Raw genomic sequence first — 22,714 nt, 5'->3', positions numbered from 1 at the left:
AGTAATGTTACACCGCATTTATCAGCGAGCTGGCGGGCGGTGCACTTTATTGCACGACTACTGCTGCATGGTGGAAGTAGCTATATATTGATCCTTTACTTAAATCGTGATGTTATTTATAATTATACGCTTAAGGCCCCGTTTTTGGAGCCTCGCGTACCTCCCCTGTCATATAACAGGGACGATATTTTCTTAATAATTTATACAAATAATGATTTTTATTTTCTCACCCTTCTTTTATCCGTCGCGATATCTTTCTCTGGTTCTTCTTTTAACATCTCTTTCATTCTTTTGCATACCTTGTTTCATCATTGCCTCTCGTCCTTCGCTATTGCTCCTGGACTCTGCTATTTTACAATTTTTATTCAATTTCTCTAAACATTAACAATTTGATAATAATAACACTTTTCTACGCTCAAATTTTTTCTTCGATGCTTTTCTTATTAGATCTATATCTATTATTATACCTACCACATTCTTCTCCATTTTAATCACTTTTATCACGAATTGTTTCTTTTTTTATTTATTACCCGACTCCAAGAATGTCTGGTGGCTCCTGTTTTAAATTTTATTATATTATGAATGCAGATATGTTACATAAATATTTCTTTTTTTTTAATGCAACAGGCTAACTTTTGGTAATACAAACTCGGTAAGGACAGATAGTAAAAAGTAATTTATATAATAAATGGTAATTCGAACTTTAAAAAATATTTCTTCTTACTGTATTATCATTACGTTATTTATTAATTGTGCAATCATTGATTTTGAAAGTGATCAAACAGTAGTAACCCGTCGTTGGAAGACTAAGACATGCGATCTTAGGTCGCAGGTTCTTTTCCCGAAATACAAATCTTATATAATCTACACTATGTTTATTAATTACATAGGATTGCAACTGCTCACAAATAAATTTGGAGACTGTACCACCCCTTAGATATTTTTGGGGGAATATAAATACTTGCAGTGGACATCTATGGACTTAAACAACGAAATGTAATACACATTCATCACTCTATATGTGCATATTGTTCTATAGTTTAAATGTATGTATTTAGCAATGATAAATGGTGTTAAATTTTGAGCTTATCAAGTGAGTTTACTATTTAAACCGATAGATGGCGGAAGGTGTATATTTTAAAACAAAGTATCGGCTGCATTATGTATTGCGCAATTTAAACTTAACCATTGTGTATGTTCTGTAATATTAAACAGCAGGTAGTGTAAACATTGCTCCTGTGAAGTCTTTTGATGACAAATGTGTACTTTTTTATTTGTTGATAATATATGTACGGTATACCGTGTCCAAAAGTTAATGGCATCAGAAATAATAAATACCGTTACGATAATAAAGTAAAAAAAAATATTTCAAAATTCGAATTACTATATCTTAATAATGATCACTATATACAGGTGATTGCAAAATAGTGTATAAACTTTAAGACATTTTGCTAGCAAATAAAGTATATAATCCCTTTGACGCATTTATACATTTAAACAATCACCCCGTATACTGCATCAAGACGAGCTATACGTCCATCTTTATATTGTAAATAGAATACTAACCGTAACAATGCGATGTTTCTAAGAATTTCATTAGCAATTTAAAATAACTATCATTTATACTTAGAACAAAAAAATGCAAAAGAAATAATCATAGAAGAACCAATTTTAAACAGGATATACTTTTATTGTCATTTTTTGTAATATAAAAACAGGTAATTCCTTAGAGAACATTCACCTGACGGTAAGTACACTTTTAACAAGAAAAGGTGCTAAAAAATTCGATAGAAGTTTTAGATGAAAATTATTTATTAATAAAGCGTGCAAAGTAAATGGACGCAGGGTACTTAATATTCGGGAGTGGAGACGGACCGGCAGTGCAAGACAACCTCCTGTAAGGTTGACAATTGACCTTGTTAAAATCATCGAAAGACGCGGGATATAGAACGCTTTCAAACGTTCCTATTGAAAATTTAATAGGAAGCAGTAGACATAGTACAGCTGAAACTATTATCAATCCTGTAATATCACAGGCACAGTCATACCCAAATACAATTTATTTTTCTAAAGTAAAATAATACCTAATATAAATAACATCTAAAAGAAAGAGAGAAAAACATTTTTTATTTTTGGCTTAGCTTAATATTAATACTGACAATAAAAATCCTTACTCATCTACTCCCGTATAGCTATCGTAATGAAAGGAAGGATTTGTAAATATATTAAAATAATAATAAATAAAAATTAAAGTATATATGCAAATCAACACATTTTGCAAGATCTAACTCGTCTTTCGCCTAGATGGATTATGACAGACTTACACTGACTACAATCTTCACAATATTTCTCCATCATTGCTTAAAGCAATGCCAAGTTTTTAAGCCACAATCACACCGGTAACGGCGGCCCATGTAGCCTTATCTCTCTGTATTTACTCTCAAACGTCGCTTGAATTTAAAGCACTTTTTGACCAAGACAAGAGAGGTCCAAGGGAGCTATAATTCACAAGGATAAGACTTTATCAACTCGTTTTTTGATTCTGCCACAAACCATGCACCAAACGAAGCTTACTTTTCTCTCCTACCAACGTGGAATGAACTTCCCTGAGTGATCCAGTAACTAAAAGCACCAAAAGAACTAGTACTAGTATAATCGATAGACCTTTTCTGATCTTTGGACTAGCTGCCAACCATTATTCAGATACGAAGAATGATTAATATCATGCCGTAAGACTTCGCTTAGTTGCAAATGATAGTATAAGAGATGCATTAGAATACCGCCACGCATTTCCACTGCAAAAAAGAGATAGCTTCACTTCTACTCTGCAACTAGCTTGCTTGTCTTCGAAGTGGGTTTTTAAGTGACCAGAAATATAACAGAGAGGAAGAAGAACAGTATAGATATACAGGGTTGTTTGTCATGGGTGTAAAAATTTTCAAGGGGTAGAGTTACAGCTATTTTATCATCAAAAAGCTATATCGTTTTTATATCTATCTCGAATCGTCATATATAAAGGGATCACTCCTAAACATGTTATATTATTATTTTTTCTGTAAGTATGCGAGGGGAAAATAACTTCTGACAGTACAATGTCTAAAAGGATGCATAGTAACATAGTAAACATTTAAAAGAAATTTAAAAACGCCTTTTCTTACTATATTATTATTACATAAGTTATTATTTCTGAAACCATTTATTTTTTAATGGCGTGTATTATACATTAATTTGACAGCAAATGAGAAGTTTTTGATCCCTTTAAAGTATTTACACGTATCACCGTGTATAAGTTGATAAATACTCTCGTTATAGGAGAAACTTTTGACAGGAAGAACACGAAATTGATAACATGAAAACACGTTATAAAAGTACGATATATATATATATATATATGTGTTCATAGATATATATATTTATATACATATATATATATATATATATATATATGTATATATATATACAGGGACTTTTTGTCTGTATTATTATCTGTATAAATAAAAAAGCTTCATCAAACACTTTACCAGATAGACAGCTATTGAATAACTCAGAACACGCTTTCTTTAACTAAAAACCAAAACCGTTCGTTTCGCTTCAGTTAAGAAGCACAGTTACTCAGTTGTCAATTGTATTTTTTGCTGTTGATAACCAATGAATTGTAAATTGCAATCGTGATAAAGTAAAAATAGATTAGTCTTACTATATATATTTTTAAAATAAAGATATATTTTGTAATGATCGTATATATAATCAAAATCAGAACATCCACTTACAAGTACACACAGTACGAGTGGGAGTCTGTGACCCAGCGGTGGACCAGACCGTGGTGCACGCAATTGCCTCCTGTCCCTGATTCAGTGTTCTCTGAACTGATGTAGAGATCGAATAAGGAAGGAAGGTAGTGGCAGCATAGCCTCTCTAAGAAGTGTTGCTGGTTCAGCTCCTCACGGAACACGGGGGGTTCCCCGAATACCTTCACCGGTTTAAGCTCAACGAGGACCCCTCGTGCTTCTGTGAACCGGGCGTGGACTAGACTGTGGTCCACCTTAACCACTGCCCTGCATTCAGAGGAATCCAGGTCGACTCCGAATGCCGAAAATAAATAAGAGAAACATCACCTTTATGTTGAAAGACGCCCAATGTAGGGAATCGTTTCTCAGTTTTTGTAAAGTTATAAGTAAACGTGTTACAAAAAATAAACAAGTAAAACAGTGTAATAGGGTAAGCATAAAACTGTAATAAAAATGTGAAAAAATGTAAACAAAATTGTAAAATAGAGAAATAAGAAGGCGATGTTTGAATGAGAATTAGTACGAAAAAGAAAGATTGAATGAGTTGTACAAAGAAAGAATGGAACGTTAGATTATGTGAAGAATGTTAGTAGAGAATGAAAGTGAAAAGGAAAGTGAATAAAAAATTAATAAGACAACTAACGACCCACTCCTTCCCAAAGATAGGAGAGCGAGAATAAAAAAATAGGTTTCACTGCAGATTCTTAAAATACTGCGAGAGCGTCATAAAGTCATAATTTTTAACAAAACCTAAGGTCAGATAATAATAATCAATAGCTGTTGCAGTAATAGGAAAACAGATTTTAACGGTTGAGACAAACAAATGTATTAATAAAAATAAAAAAGTAAATAATATAAAAGAAAATAATAAAAATGTAATATTGTTAGAAATGCGACGACGGATAGAAGACGATTTATAAACTGAATATAAATAAAAGTTACAGAGTGAAAGATATTGTGAAGGAAGAAAAAAAGAGAATAATTTAAGATTATGTAAAAGAAAAACGAAGAACAAAATACTGCAAGAAATTATATGTAATAATTTTCACCTTAAGAGATTCTCAAACGCTCCAAAAAGACTTCTTAATAAGCTAACACTGGGTTTTTTTAATAGATATATATACACCGATTTCAATACTCTAAAGGACAGATAAAAAACTAACCCAGCGAATTGACAAGTTGAACGGAAAGGCTACGTAACCCATAGCGCATATGGCCGCTGGGATCTTAAAATCCTGGAGACCACGGACTTGAAAGCGCAGCGTAGGATTTCCTTGTTACGTTCGTCAGAAGAATCTAGATGTTGAAGTCTCTAAGTAAGAAAAGGCCAATATTTAGCCACTTCCGCACATGCAGTGGTAGTCGTGCAACATAGTGCACCGCCCGCCAGCCCGTTGATACATGCGCATGCGGCAAACAATGCGAATTACACAACTGCCACCGTTAAATCACTCAACACGTGTTTCACCCCTCTACGGGGCATCTTCAGGAGTTATGTTACACCGATTAGTGCCAAAACTGTGTTTGCGTATTTATTAACAGGCATATCAGCGGGCAGGCGGGCGGTGCACTTTGTTGCACGACTATAACTGCATGTGCGGAAGTGGCTAAATATTGGTCCTTTTCTTACTTAGGATGAACTTCCGCAAAATAACGCCTGATTACATTAAATGTTGAAGTCTCTAATAAAGGCTTCTCTCCAGCAGTGAACGTCTGACACAGTTTTTTTATATTAAACGTTTATGTTTATGTCGTTATTTTTTTTATATCTTAAAACCGGTAATGATGTGCCTTAAAAGTTCGATATCACGCGGGAGTCTAAAACAATTGTTACCGGAAGTGTTCGATGAACGAAAACCTTAATTAAACGTAAAAAAAAATACGAGGAACTGTCGAGGCGTTAAAGGTAAAGGTTAAAGTGCGGATGCTTATAGATCCGATGAAGATAACGACCTTATAACTGTGTGTGAGGGTCTTTACATACAGGGTGATTAGTTATAAGTATAAAAGCTATGTAGGGGTGAATCTATAGCTCATATAAGTTTTGTTTGTCTACTGAACTTTGTTGATAACCATTTCTGTTTCCTTATTAATTCAAAGTTACTGTTTCTAATCTTCCAATTCACCTATATAACGTGATTACTCTGAGACAGGTTACAATTTTTTTTTATCGATAGGCTGATAACATCAGACAGTATGAACTCTACAAGGACAGATAATAAAAAATAATAATTTTTGTATGAAGTATTTCAAATATTTAAAACGGTTTTTCTAACTTAAAATAACGTTATTTTTTTTAAACTGTTGATTTTTGTATAGTTTGTACGATACAGTAATTAACAGCAATTGAGTTAGTATTTTAAATTTTTTGTTACTATAATCAATCACCCCGTAGAAGTATAGACACAACTAAAATTAAAAAAAAAAACGGTTTACCTAATTATCATAATTATTTCAGCACCGAAACGTCCAATGATGGACATAAGTTTTCCCAGAGATTACTAATAAAACTGGTTGAAAGCGGTCTATATCCAGCTTTCTACACTTGTTGGCCCATTTTCTCCATTCTAGAACCTTAAAGGTTCTGCGGGAATTTGTTATAAGCAAAATGTGACCTGCTTACTACCACTTGAACTTGCTTTTAATCCGCTAAACTGTGTCGATCACTTTCGTTCGTGTACAATTCTTCCGTATTATCGTATATACACTCAAAATTCAAGTGTAGGTTTTACGTAGTAAAGTATAAAAATTAAAACTATAACTATAAATCATATCCGCTCCGATCCTAAAATCCTATTCCTGACCTTACTCGGGCACTACGTTACAAACTTCTTACCTCACCTACTTTTTGTAACTTCTCTACTAAATTTACTTCGCACAAGTTCCATTCAGCCGTGAAAGTTTGCGTTTCGGCCGCGTCGGCAACATTATTTAACATCTATTTATGTTACTTTGGAACTTTATCCAAGTGAACGTGTTAGAGATTGGAAAACCCATTCTAATTACATTGAACAAGTATAAAATGTAATCAGCCGTGCTTCATCAGTTAAACATACAACAGAATTATACAATTAAGATCTAATACTGACACTATTAAGCAGCGATAGCTTAGCGGTAATAGACTGATACTAGCGATCGTAGGTCGCGGGTTCTACTGCAGAGATACAATCTTATATAACTTACACTTTGTGCATTAATTATATAGGATTGTTACTGCTCCAAAACAAGTGTCCAGAAGAGAGAAGAGAAGAGAGTCCTAGGTAGCAGCGTCTTCTGCATACAATAATACCACACTTCGATCACTACCTGCCATATATATTTTCATCTGTTTTCTTTTATACCTACTTTATTTTTTTTCTCTACTTCAACTGTAATGATTTTGTGAACATTGTACACCTTAAGCAAATAAATGCATAATTTTTAATCAGCGATTTTTTTTTTACATTAATAAACCGGAATAATTTATATTTTTAACTGTAACATATAACTGTGTTCCGATTATAAAGGCGAATAGATATTGGTACTATTATTCTACTTATTATGGAGCAAAAATTATAAATTAAAAAAAGATCCGTCAAGATTTTCCACAATTATTTTTGTCGTTTACACAGATCAAATAGATTTAATTTTAAAATCTATTTGAAAGAAAGATAAAGAATAGCATACACTTTATATTATAAGTAATAAATTACCATAAAAAGTTAACCATAATGTATCTGAAATGTTTTCTTTCCATTTCAGCGTTAGAACTCGTGGGACCCAAGGGTCGAGTATTCATCAGTCTCCTATTCAACACCATGTTTATTCTCGGTGGAGTCACAGTCACACTGCTATTCTGGTGGCTTCAGAACTGGAGATATCTACTGCTCATTATTTACACGCCGGCTATCTTCGTATTCATCTACATGTGGATACTGACTGAAAGCTTCAGGTGGTTCTTCAGCAAGGGTCGATATGAAGAAGGTTTGAACACATTAAGCAAGTCGGAGAAGTTAAACAATGTAACAATTCCTAAAGATCATTATGATCAAGTGGAGAAACATGCAATGAGGCAGAGAGATGCTAAGAAATTTGAGAGTAGAGAAAGCAACCAATCATCTTTCAGACAGATTCTCGCCTCCGCTATGATATGGAAGAGAGTCTTCATCTGCTCCTTCCTCTGGACTACTTCAACTCTAGTCTATTACGGCCTTTCTATAAACGCCATCGAATTATCTGGAAACAGTTATTTGAACTACATTGTTGTTATTATTATTGAAGCTCCGGCCAATGTTTGCAAATTGATATTCTTGGACAGATTTGGAAGAAAACGAGTTATTGCTATTGCCTTCATCTTAACTGGATTGATTCTTATTGCCTATGGATTTCTACCCGGTAAGTAAATGTTCTATTTCTCTTCTATATTTCTTTACAATATACATGTATAATCTGTATAACTTCATTACATGCGTTCGCAGTATTACAGTGCTATTATGAAATTTAGCTGTTTAATGTCCGCCTTGATTATAGGATGAAGACCACCGGTTTATTTATAAAGAAATCATGTTAAATATAGTCTATATGTAGCCTATGATAATATAACATATATATATATGTTGATTGAAACACTGCTCCACGTAGACATCCCAATAGATTTTAGAAACGTTTGATTAAAAACAGTCTCTATCTTTCAATAATAGGGTTGTATGTTCACCTTATAGATGGATATATATTCGATATTAATTTTTCTTATTTGCCTAACAATATCCTTTTAAGTACACTAAACTCTTGATTGATCTATGTTTGACATAAAACAAGTATTTATAATGTTAAATGCAGTAATACGTTTTAGATATTCTTTGCATTTAGATCGAGCAATATGACACCAATTTTTATTCTCATTAATAGAAACAATTGTTGTCTTTCAAAGGATTATACTAAAAATAAATTATTCAATAGAAAATTCGTAATTCTGAATTAAAAATGTTTAATTAATTTTCATAATAATTCTTGATTTTACCTTCTTTAAAAAATTAATGTTTTGATGAAAAATTCTTCATTTTAGTAAGCAATTCTTAATTTTAATCAAATGTATTATACATGTATTTATTCAAATAATTAATCACGTATGATCACCCGTGAACGTCATGTGAAAAATACTTAGTGACTATTTAATATAAAAAAGAATAAAATTGAAAAAACCTAACAATAATCTCAGATGTGTTTTTATGCGATATATATACTTAATATAGTTGAAGAGCAATTCGGTATGAAGTTTTTTTATAATTTAAAAAATATTTTACACTTTAATACGATAACTTTAAAGAGTTTATTTTAAATAAACTTTTTAAATTTATCAAAATTAAATTAGGCTTTTAAACCTAACAGAAGATTAATTATAAAGTTTTATCAGTTTAGATATTAATGGAGTTATATTAGAGGTTTTAAATTATTTTCATTCGATTCCATTATTTTATCTGTACCATTGTAACCTCACGTATTTCGTTCATAATTCAACTCACTTTTTCTACGCTGGTCGGTTGAAATATATTGCAAACAATTTATAAAGGGCACAAGCAAAGGATTCGGTTTTTTGTGAGTTATCAAAGGAGGCATGCACGCAGAATATGTAATCATGAATTTCTATTCTACATACGATAGAAGGCGTCGGAGAAATGTTAGCATATCTATATTTTTCATCATACAAATAGTCATAGTAGCAACCGATAAAAAACGTAAAAAAAGCGGTAAGACCTCTACGAACAATATTGTACAAATATGTACTGTAACCATGGAATTAAATAAATACTGCTTGCTTAGTTTCCCTGTCTCATAATTACGGACCATATAGAAAAAATTAAGTAAGGAGTGCACGGAACACTAAATTTGTTCCATAAATACGTACTATTTAGAACAGAGTTCCCCAAATGCCATGTTTTTCCGTATTAGGTAGACCCTCTACTTACCTGATATTGATTTCCTGTAAATTTCTAACTGTAGTGAAGTTTAGTATTAAAACTTAAAGTAAATACACATGTTAATTTATACATTTATTAATTGAATTTAAATTAAAACTACTCAAAATAAAATTTTGTATCTGTTATGTAAAATATACGTTACATATTAATAATTTTTTACTTCATAGGTACTTTTATAAATAATGTAAATGTTTTGATATTATAAGATAGTATGATGTAAGTAAATAGGTACTATCAGTGTATGTGTTGAGATCCACTATCGTGGACCCCCATTTTCATTTCATGGACTCCCAAATTCTTTTTCGTTGACGTAGATCCCTTGCAGGTTGTCATAGACCCCTAGGGGTCGATATAGACCACTTTGGGAATCACTGATTTAGAATATATTTTTACACCAATTATGAAACAACAAAAATTCGTTACCTACTACTATAATTTTTTTTTTGAAACAGTCAGTTACTGCTAAATGATTTACAATATGTTTGTTCATTAACATATATATAAATTTAAGGTAATTTATTTCACGGTCTCAGATAACTGAGCCGCATATAAAAAAATTTGGTTGAAGTTGCTCGAAATTTTTTCGACATGGGCGATTAAATTGAACTGAAGCCTTGAAGCCTTCCTATGCGACTACACTTGCGTAACCATAGCACGAGGCAATCAACATCTGGCGCCATCTATCGGTGTCGTTCCAAATTACAGCGCTGTTAAAATAAAGCGGGGGAAAAATTATTTTCGCAAATAATATGTCAAAGTTAAAGTAAAAACAGCTTTTTTTTTATGAGATTGTTACAATCATTTATAATCTTTAGCTTACAATTAAGTTTACACGCCATATACAGAGAATATAGTAAACAAGAAACTCAGTAGTGTTTTAAATTTTTATAATGATTGTATTAATATGTTTTAATCCTGAAAAATAGAACCATTCATTTTCAAAAATCTTCATCGTAGACATTTTCTGGATTAGAGTAATGTCTTTAAGCAGAGTCTGTGTTTAATACTTTTTTTAAATATACAAAGAGATAAATTAATCGCGCCGTTTAGTAGTTTCTTATAAAATCATATACATTGACCGTTTTTTTTTTATTAATTCTAATTTGTATCGCCAGTGTTTTTTTACTATATTTATTTTTCGCTTTAACTAAACGCAGACAGTTGGGAGAGGGTTGCCGCTATTTGATACGGATCTTTCTTCTCCCAGCTGGAAGGCACGACAGCGTTTTATTATTTTTTAGAATTTTTCTTACACAATTTTCTCTTACGAATAAATACACCTAAAATGTATACATATAAACAATACAATTTGGAACACTCAATTATATATTAGATGGTACATTATTTTATTTCAAGTCGCTGCCCAAGCGCTACAAACCGTTAAATACCTTGAGATTTAGGACAATGTGCCGAGCCAATTCATGAAAAGATTCTGCTGTAGATTTTTTCTTGAGAAGGTCCAGTAAGTTGAACGGAGGTATATTAAGGTTTTCACATAAGGTCACGTGGTTACGTCTTTTGGATGCGAATCGGGAGCAGTGTCTGAGTAAGTGATCAAAAGTCTGTACTGTGGAGTCGTCACATGGGCAAGTCTCATTATCGATTATTTTAAAACGGTGCAAGTACTGCTTGCAGTACCCGTGCCCGCTTAGTAGTTGTGTGAGATGGAAAGATGTCTTGATGATATGTATAAGTTTAAACTTATACATTTACCTAAAGCAATTTTTTTTTATTTACATTCATTAGGTTATCGTAAATATATATTTATTTACACTTTATTGTATATCAAAAGAACAAAAAAAACAAATACATATAACAAATAAAAGTTAAATAATTTATGTAGAGATGATACAACATGCGATCTTATCGCTCGAGGCGGTCTCTACCAGACTAACTCTAACTTTTGGATGGATATGAGAGACATGAAGGAAAGAGCGCTTTAGGGTGTATGTCGCAAAAATAATACACACTACATATTTCAGTATATAATACACTTAATACATATACTTACATATAAACATATATAGAAATACATACATGGTATACACTAAAATGTCTTTGACTATTCTGTTTATCTTCGATTCAGCCATTAGACACCCACTGCAAGGCATAAGTCTACCCCAAAGTTATTTGTGGGGGGAATGACCATAATAGCCAGGTTAGCGATCGCAGTATTATATTATGGTACGTAGAAAACGCTGCAGCCCTTCCTCTGGAAAATGGTTTCTCTTATTTGTCGGTAGTTGCAATCGTATATAATTAATGCATAAAATGTAAATTATACTACAAACAAAAAAAACTACACTACTACAAACTATTAGTACTATTTGTATCTGGCTAGTTATGACATATGACAATAAAAACGGTTACATTTAAAAAAAAAAGAAACAAGTTAAGAACATTTTGTTTCGTGTTGTTTTTCATTTGTTTTTCTTTCTGTCATAATGAGAGAATTTAATGAAGAAATTGGATACATTTTAAAAAATTTACTTCGAATTGAAACAAATGATTGTGCTGTTTATGGACTTACCGCAATTTTAGGTAGAGTTACACGAAATTAACATTTAAAATCCGGGAATTGTGATCGTTATTCTCACAAGATATCTGAGATTTTCCTTTTGCGTGGTTTAATTAAAAGAATATTATTAAATAATTCTTATAATAGCGTTCAAGAGTCTTGAATTGGTTTATTGACTCATCTCAGTGTTTATATTGTAAAATTTCATTTATAGATAGCAATTGTTTGAATTTACGGTTCTTCTAAGTAGTACGTTCCCACACGATAGTAGCTTCTTCTTATTTTCAGCAGGTGGATGCCCACTGTAAGGCATAGGGCTCCGCCCCAAGATCGCTACGATGACCGGTGCTGCGCTACCAGCTTCCAATGACATCCCACAATCTTAACTATGTCCTGGGTCCACCTAGTGGGCGGCCTCCCCACGCCGTATCTACCGGCTAGCAGCCGCCACTCTAGAATCTTTCGGCCCCAACAGCCAACGCTAAAATAAATAAAATAACTGACGATTCAAAATTTTAAGCCATTGTAGTATTATATAGGATAAAGATGTGCCTGGAATTAATATCATACTGACTTTCACGTGACAAATAGACGATTTATAACAGGAAAAAATTAAAATTAAGTAAAAGTAAAATTAATGTTAAAAGAGTAATATCTTATTCTTATCGATTGAATCAACATTTCGAACCGTAGTATTTTTTGTATAAATACATATTTAAATATTTGTTATATCAATGTCACGCCCACTGCAAGGCCTAGGTCTCCTAAAAGATATCTATAGGGGAATATACCATAATCGCCACCGTGTGGTGCTAAAAATGGATTAAAAATTTAAAATGGAAATATAGGAAGAAAACAAATTTTTAACCACTATCCCTGGTAGCGGCGTATAGTTGCGTATTTAAATATATACAAGTAAGGCAGGCATATTCTATAGTCGACACTCTTGGCAAGCGGGTTGTCCATCGCAGTTTGGTATTATGGTACGCAGAGCACGCTGCTGCTCATCCTCTGGAAGCTTGTTTGTGAGCAGTGACAATCCTATATAATCCACAAGATGTGAATTATATTAGACTATATTCCAAGAATTGAACCCGTGACCTGCGATCGCGACTGCTCACAATATCGAAGGCGTTCAGCATTCAGCATTTAGTAACCTATTCGAATGATTTAATGGAATCAGGCGTTACCTCGCGGTAGTCCATCCTAAGTAGTCGTGCAATAAAGTGCACCGCCCGCCAGCCCGCTGATAAATGCGTATGCGGCAAACAATGCGAATCACACAACCGCCACCGCCAAATTACTCAACACGTATGTTACACCGATTAGTGATTAGATTAGTTTAAAACTCTGTGTTTAGCGCATTTATCAACGGGCTGGCGAACTTTATTGCACGACTGCCACTGCATGTGCGGAAGTAGCTAAATATTGGTCCTTTTCTTACTATTCGAATGAATTATTTTTTTCATTGATTCAAAAGTGTGTGTGAATGCGTAATTCAATAAAAATGTTCTGAATTTGAATTTCACTTTTGCAGATGGTAATTGGTCCACGGTGTTCTACTTGGGTGGAAAGTTCTTCATAACGTTGGCGTACAACTCACTGTACGTGTTTGCGGCGGAGGTGTTTCCTACAGACTACCGGACTACGCTGTTAGCGGTTTGCTCCACTATTGGGAAGATTGGGTCCACTATCGCCCCGCAGACGCCATTACTGGTACGTTCTATAATATTTTCTTTTCTATTATCTTTGGTTCTTTAGCAAGAGATAATCGATAAACGTCGCATGTACGAGATGATTGTAAATATGTGCAAAAGTTTTAAAGGGGTGCTTGTTCTATACATTAAAACTTTTGTTTAAAGCAGGGTTAAACAACCTTTTTAATCAACGGGCCAATTTTGATTTTAAATTTTTATGAAGCGCCGCACATACCGCAATTAATAACATACAGAACTTTATTTTTAATTAACATTAAAATAAGCAGATAAAGCAAGTATATTAAATATAATTAAAAGTAAAAATTAATAAAATAAGAAAGGAAAAACGAAGTAATTTGGCAATGTATTTTCGATACAAGCGTATATATAATACGCACGCAGATTTCTATTCGTGCGTCACTTCGTTTTGATCTATGGTTATTTTTAATTCATTTTTTCGGTTTAGCGTGTACCACAATTTTATTATAATTAATTTTATAATAATATATTGATGAGAGAAAGTCGATAAAATAAAATAAATTTTATTAATGCTTGACGGGACGCATAAACATATTTATCCCTGGTTTAATGTTAAATAAAGACTAATTCCTCAGAAAAAAATCTTTAAAGCTTTTACATCTATTTTCAAACAGGTAAACTGTAGAAAATCTTACAACAGTTTTTTTTGATATTGGAAAACGACACGCCAGTAACTTTAGATAGCACAAAGTCTGCAGGAATAAATAATAAACTGTAATTCATTTTAATATGTAATAATACGAATTTAAAGCGTTTTCATATTGTTATTTATTATTTCTGGAACCTTTGATTTTTGGATAAGGTATACAATACATTAATTGAGCATAATTATCATTTGAGAAAGAGTACATCTGTGTTCGACAGTGAATATACGTGTGTGTACGTGTACCAGGTATTTTTTTTAATTTTTTTTAATGGCCCCCGCTATTGGGGGCCTCTCGTACCCCCTATCTTTTGGACAGGGACTTTACGGGCAAATTTAATTATCCACATAATTTTTTATTATTTACTTTCTCTTCTTTCATACTTCACATTGTCTTTCGGTCTATTCTTTCATGCCACAATTCTGCTGTCTTTCACTTTTGCTCTGTATCACCTTACATTCATTCCTCTTTTCTTTTTACATTTTCATAATAACATTGTTATTTTATATCACATTTTTATTACTTAAATTCTATAATTATTTTATATCACAGTACTGTATATTATTTTGCTCTTATTTTGTCTTCATTATCTATTTATTTGCAATATTTACGTTTTATTTCTTTCTATAGCATTTTTTAAGATTTTTCTGCAGAGGGTGATGAATGACTGTTTGGTGTCTTTTTCGTTTATCAGGGAGGCTATTACCTCCCCGATTTTAACGCCAGACCGGCACTCGAAGTCGAACGTGTACTTGGTAGGAGCGGAGAGGAAGAAGTAGGGAGCGTAAAATACAATACCCGGTAGTACATTGTACCTACCGTGTACCTATTGTACCTAGGTGGGATTTAATACAAGTCATATTCAAACATTACTCGCCGCGTATTGCTACGAACGAGTAAACGCTACGTAGATTTTGTTACAATTTATTTTTATCTGTGGTAACTGCCATAGAGTAATAAAATAGTTTAAATAATCATAAGCTTCTGAAATACACTAATATGAAAGTACTCTCATGATTTAAATATAATTACGTTTCTTTTTAAATATTTTTTAAAGGTGCAGAAATGTTTTTATTTTTTTCCTGATAGGATTAACGTCCGCCCAAATTGCAATAGCACATTCCGTGGACATGAGTTGGTAGGGCGGAGAGTGCTCCAGACCTCTTTTAAAGTACCGAAGCTCGAAGGCTTCCGGGAAGCCTAGGCTGGGACCGCTACATATTACTGTTTATTTAATGGAATCAGGCGTTACCTTGCGGAAGTCCATCCTAAGTAAGAAAACGACCAATATTTAGCCACTTCCGCACATGCAGTGGTAGTCGTGCAACAAAGTGAACCGCCCGCCAGCCCGCGAATGCGAAAGCGCCCATGCGAATCACACAACTGCCCCCGTTAATCACTCAACACGTGTTTCACCCCTCCACGGGGCATCTTCAGGAGTTATGTTACACCGATTAGTGCCAAATACAGAGCACGGATATTACTGTTTAACCGGATTGGAAGGCCTCCGACCTCTAAAATCGCTTCGGTGAACGCTCCATGGAGTGACTAAGTTCAAGGGACCCCACGAGGGACCTCGGATTCGACTGTCACTTGTCGATAATATTACATATACATATTTTTATTATGTTATAAAAAAACGGTGATTTATGTCAATCTTGAATACCGCAGTAATGCATACTTTAACTGACCGCTAACAACTGTTGGATAGAACAAGTAATTGGATTTATTTCTTTCTGTTTTTCATATAGTTAAATATTAGCAGGACCAGAAAATAATGTCGTTTCACAAAAAACTGATTGATTTTTACCGGTCCGACATTGAAAATTTGTATACTTGATGGCATAAGATTGTTAATAACGAAGGCGAATATATTGTTGATAAGAAATAAAAACTTGTTAATAATGTAATCGTATGAATTAAACTTAAGAAAGCGACATTACTTTCCGGTCCCTTTAATACAACAGACGCTTTCGGCTTACGTTAAGAGCATTCACAGTTTTTATGTAGCATTCAGGCCCGTGTATATTATGTAGAATAGATCGCTATTTTATTGTAAATTTTAGATAACAATTCGGAGTATCCACTCGCCTTTCCACATGCATAAAAGATTTCTGAGTTTTTTCATGACAAAGCCAGAAAAAAGAGTGTAAACAACGCCCACGAGGCTGCAGACCCAAGTGCTGATTCCATCAGTTCCCAGCCACGTTCGAAAATACAATAACCAAAGCAATACACAGATGATGTAGCATAGTTCTCGAGAAATTCTCCAAAAAAAGTCACGTCAGTAGTGAGGGATACTAGGCAAGGAGATTATAGCAATAGGCAATAAATAAGGTTCTACAACGAACCTCTTTCCTCGTCAGTCACAGCGAAAGAAAAAAAAAACAATGTGCAATTAAATTTGTATTACCCCGCAACAGTCGTAATTTTTCGGAACACGCCGTTCCGCATTAAACGAACAATAGCCGAATATCACGGACGCGTACCGTAATCGAATTACAAGCGAAGTGAATTTACGGGCAAACCGAAATTCATTAACCGCTCCGTACGTACGAAACGGATCCCAATTACCGGCAAACGGATTAATGTATTGATACATCACTTTAAACACACTTCATTAAAATCGACCGTTCTTACACTCGTTAATCGGATTTCGAACGTAAATAGAACACAACAAACGATCCGTTGTTATTTGTTCGTGTTTAATGTATATATATTATACCAGGGTTGTCAAACTCGCGGGTCGCATGCGGCCCGAGATGAACATTTTTGAGTCCTAGTTCATCTGTCTGTCTGATAATAAGAATTATCATAATAATTTTATTTGCACAGCTAGTACTTTATACAAACACACAATATACACACGTTCAACACTCATTCCGTACACAAAAATCAATGTAAATTCAGTTTCATTTTTATTCTTCCTTAAAGTATACTTTCTTCTTATGTGTACCTAGTTATTGTTTGAGTTATTAATATATTTTTTTAAATACTCTTTCCCTCATGTTATTTTCGGAACAAGGATATACATCCTCCTACTTTCACCTTCCCTCTCTCATTCTTCACTATTTCCCTCTTTCATCCTTTATATTCTCTATAATTCACGCAACGCCTCCCATCCCTCGCCACACTTCATTTTACACGATTTTGTTTTGCCTAATTACATCACTCACCACCCTGCAACAAGACCGCAAGAAAGTGTGGTGGCTCTCCTCTTCCAAAAGGAAAACGATGTTGCCGCAAGCAATACTTCTACCCATTTCCACTTCGCTAGTCACTCTAAGCACTTCATATACGGGACAGCAAATATTGCGTACACCATCTGGTCCACCGCTGGGTCATAGATGCACGTGGGATTCCCTTTTAGATTAAACCTATACAGGTACTCTGGGAATCCCCCGTGGCCCGCGAGTATTTGGGCCAGACACATGTCCAGCTTTACTGTGAGCAGAACCGTCAGAACCATCTCGGCGTCCGGAAAGAACTTCCTCGTTGTCGTTATTAATGATTTTATAAATTATGTTATATTACGTATGAATATGAAATATATAAAAAAATAAGGACCATTAACAGTGACCACTTTTGTTGATTATGAATGCCAGGAGAGCCCAATTCGATAGAAACTAGAATCAAACTGAGCTTCCTTGTACGGACGGAAGTTTTTTGTAGTCACGTATCCAATTTGCAAAATTTAAAATATTTTGTCCTATAGGATTCCGTCTATAAGGTCGAACATAGTAATACTAACCAATTACTATCTGAAATGCGCCTCAGTACCTCTTTTAATAAGGCTTATAAAGGTTGATTGTCAATAATATTGAAGTATATATACATAGGATTGTTAAGAACGAACTGAACTACTAGTACCAATAAGAGACCAAAGAATGATATGAATCTAATTAGAAATTACGCATGAATAATTTAATTTTATTTAATATTCTTTATTGTACACGCTAGAAAAAATAGAAAAAGTTTAAATAATACACAAACATAATAATAAACAAAAATGTACTACGGGCAGTCTCATCACACGAGGCATTCTCTTACAGACAACCATAGTATGGAAACAGTAAAACTATAAATAATGGATAATTAACATGTACAAAATCTACATATATATACGAACATACATACACATGATTTTTGTATAAAGCATAAAATACTTTATTTTAGCTTTCACACCTATTGGAAATGAATCAACCTGCTTAAAAACCAATGGACAAATGATTTTTATCCAATGGTGTTTACCATTGACTTGTCTAAGTTTCAGAACGCGAAGACTTCCACAGATTAAAGCTAAAGAAACTATCAACTGTCACAAATTTAAAATGACACAAATATTTAAAATTTCTTTTTTTTTTTACAGGCTAGATTTTACGTCTACCTACCTACAATACTTTTCGGCTGCATGGCGACAATATCCGGTTTCCTTGTACTCACACTACCAGAAACCAACAACCAGAAACTTCCAGACTCTTTAAAAGAAGCTCAAGAGCAAGACAGAAGAGTAGTTAAAAAAGATATAGAAGAGAGAAGTACACAGACAAAGACTAAGTTATAGTATTCATATGTATCTAGTTTTGTAATTTAAATAGAGTTCAGCTATGCGCAGAACGTATAAGATTGTTAATAAGAGGTTGTGACGTGTTTCGGTACAAAATAAAAGTCGTTTTTTTATTTGGAATTTCTTTTAAATTTATTCAATACATTGTTAATAAATTATAGATTAAAAATGTTTAATAAAAAGAAAAGTGTTTTTGTTTGTTTTTAAAATTGTCTAACCGTCCAGTCACAGGTATATTCACTTCGTGAACAAATGAAGTATTAAATATTTAATGGAAAGAAAGGCGTTATTTTGCGGAAGTCCATCCTAAGCAAGGGAAGGACCAATATTTAGCCACTTCCGCACATGCAGTGGTATTCGTGCAACAAAGTGCACCGCCCGCCAGCCCGATGATAAATGCGCATGCGGCAAACAGTGCGAATTACACAACTACCACCGTTAAATCACTCAACACGTGTTTCACCCCTCCACGGGGCATCTTCAGGACTTATGTTACACCGATTAGTGCCAAACACAGAGTCAGTCAGTCTGGACTCTGTGTAACATAACTCTTGCTTAAAATGAAGTTTTATTTAATCCCTTCATAAAAATCCTTACTGCCAAGCTTATCGCTCAACGAATAATGAAAAGAGCTATGCTCAGGATATCTCTACGATCAAATATTCTTAAACAAACGAAAGAAACCAGCATTAAAAACCTGTAGGGGAAGTCTACTTTAGTTGACATCTTACGACTGAAATTATGGTTATACACTCAATTGCAAATAATAAACGACCGGTTTTAATTTCTTTCGTGCCTGATAAAGATACAACACCAAAAAGTTTTTAATCATGTGATCATGTTACTGGCCAGTTATATACGTGCCGCACTCTTTGAAAAGTATATAGAAATAGCTTTTTCTTAAGCATTTTTTAAATATTTTAGCTGGACCATTTCATTTCCATCAAATATAAATGTATTGTTATTGTTATTTAGCATTCGCGAGAGTAAAAAAAACTATATTAAATATTTTACAATGTATTTAATTTAATTTGATCACACTTAATCATTAGTTTATTTGTATATTTCATACATTTTTTTAATAAAGAGTCTTTAAGGAAGACACTCGCAAATTAAAAAAATACGTTCTTTTAAATACAAAAACAAACAAATTATGAAAAAAAAAAACATTCAACTGTTCGTTGAATTGGAAAAATCATTGTTTGACAAATAAAATTTTAAGCTTGTATCATACGAAACTATTTTCATAAAATTATTTAAATGATGCAAACCGTACATAGTAGTTTCTATACAAATGTATATCTGTCGATTATTTAATCAAAATATACCAATAATTTCTTGGAAAATTTTGTTACTCTAAATATGGTTTTGAATAAAACTTCAATTGATTCGATTAGCTGTTAAACGGAAAATTAGCAGTTGAATTTCTTTGTTTTAGTGTCTGTGTGACATTTGGCACAGTTTTATTATAGTGCTACCAAAACAGCAGTACCGCGCCACAGGTAAGCGGTGAGTAGGAGAGTATGGGCTGTCAAGATTCAAGGCGCTATAAAATCATATGCCTGCGGTATCCATATCTGTCGAAAAATATTTTATATGCATAGGAATTAAATATAAATGAATCCCTATTTCCCCGGATAACACCATAAGTTGAATATGACTTTACCGATTTCATTTCGTAGTCGTTTCAGCCCATAGACACCTACTCCATGGTGTAGGCCTTTCCCAAAGATATGCGGGAATATACCATAATCGTTGCATTTGGAAAGCGGATTGGCGATCGCAATGTGATTGCTGCCTATCTTCTGGAAACTTGCAAATCTATCTTCTACCACTGACTAGAGAGGATATACAAGATAATTACTGTACAATACTAAATATACATTATAATATAACATAACACAGCTTTTACTAAGGAATGCAATTTGTGAGCAATGGCAATCACAGAATTAATGTACAAAATGTGAATTGTATAAAACTGTATCCTGGAAATCGAATTTGCGACCTACGGTCGCGGGCCTCCGTCCTCTATAGTTGGACTACCACTGCTCTATGCGATTTCTCTTATCTTTTAAATTATCTTTCTTATACTCGAGGTATAAAGTTCTTGTTGGTCGAAACAGAAATTTGTCCGGAAATTATGAAAATTTCAAAAAACATTAACAATTTAACAATTTCAAATATTACAATTTAACGCAATCGACAGTTTACTTCAGGCCTTTAATGGTTCTCGCGCTATAAATTTATGTTGTCGTATAAATATTTATAGACAACAACGTTTATTTATTTCACATTTAATCGATAAATAAAACTATAACTATGAGATTTGTTATATTTTGTTTATAGAGGAATACGATGTACAATCGCACTTCAAACGTCAAACTGTCATGAGGTCGAGACAAGTACTCGAGTTTTCGAACGACGCGACGACAAAAAGACAAACCACGTACACTGCACCACCATCATCGTCGCCATTCAATAACCAGCGATCATGTCCTAAACGATACCGGATCATATCTCACAGGTAACGCCAAACCCCAATCATACCAGATAGAAGTATTGCTGGAGTTTCTTCCGCATCTTCTCCCAGCGCTAACGCTTTCGCAAGTGATATTAACCAGGCAATAGCAACAGCAGATGTTATAGACAAGTGTCACGCCAAGATAACGTCCTCTCGTGGGCACTCTTGAGCGTAGTCACTCCATTCGAAGCGATATAAAAGCTCAGTGGCCTTAATCCCGTGAAATAATAGCATATAGCAGCTTAAGCCGAGGCTCCGCCGGAAGCTTTAGACCTTCACTTCAAACTAAGTCAAAGGCTATACGCATTCTGCCCCCTGCCATCTCTAAGTGATCTAATCTGCAAATTCCATTTGAGCAGCAGTGGCAGTCCAGTCTAAAAAAAGTCAATAATAACATTAACAATACATAACTGTATTAACGCATACAGGCTATAGGTGTAAAAGCTTTAAAAGATGAATATATAGGTCGTTTTTGCAAGTAAATAATGTAAACTTCTCATACAAAAATCGATAGTTTCAATAATCATAATAATTGTAATGATAATGTAGTTAAAAAATCATTTTCAAAATTCGAATTATTCCATATCAAAATCTACATCTATTGTTTGCTATCCGTTCCTGCAAATAAGGTCTGCCAGAAGTTATTGGCCAGTCGCATTCCAATAAAAAAAAATTGTAACGTATTTAAATGGTTGTAACCTATTTCACTTTATACAAGTTGATTGGAAATAGGTTTATTACTACACATTCACTTCTTTATTGCTTTCGCAAATGTAAAGATGTAAAAAAACACCCTGTATAAATCAGATCACGACGTTTGGCGTAGTGCTAAAGTTAACACAATTACTAAGCATAATTTAAAATTTCAGGCAACAAAAAGCGTGGCACGTTCGAAATTTATTTTTTTAATCGGTTCAGAAGAAAAAAAAAACTGTTGACTACGGCTGCGTTTTGTAATTATTCGCGACGCTACGTGATCCCAT

General features: G+C 33.6%; 1 protein-coding gene across 1 annotated transcript in view; it reads left to right on the top strand.

Moving 5' to 3' along the window:
- LOC137923275 (organic cation transporter protein-like) overlaps positions 1-19,397 on the top strand; it is a 50,408-nt gene extending 31,011 nt beyond the window's left edge. The window contains exons 4-6 of the mRNA XM_068766474.1: positions 7,530-8,162; positions 13,801-13,979; positions 19,013-19,397. Of these exons, the coding sequence (XP_068622575.1) occupies positions 7,530-8,162; positions 13,801-13,979; positions 19,013-19,207 (1,007 nt within the window). The 3' untranslated portion in view covers positions 19,208-19,397. The remainder of the gene's footprint in view (positions 1-7,529; positions 8,163-13,800; positions 13,980-19,012) is intronic.
- The last annotated feature ends 3,317 nt before the right edge of the window (positions 19,398-22,714 follow it).

The sequence above is a fragment of the Battus philenor genome, unplaced genomic scaffold, assembly GCF_028537555.1.
Source record: "Battus philenor isolate CCGP_79_NKW_IND1 unplaced genomic scaffold, ilBatPhil1.0.hap1 SCAF_21, whole genome shotgun sequence".
NCBI classification, from domain to species: Eukaryota; Metazoa; Arthropoda; class Insecta; order Lepidoptera; family Papilionidae; genus Battus; species Battus philenor.
This window is presented reverse-complemented; position numbering and strand designations above follow the sequence as displayed.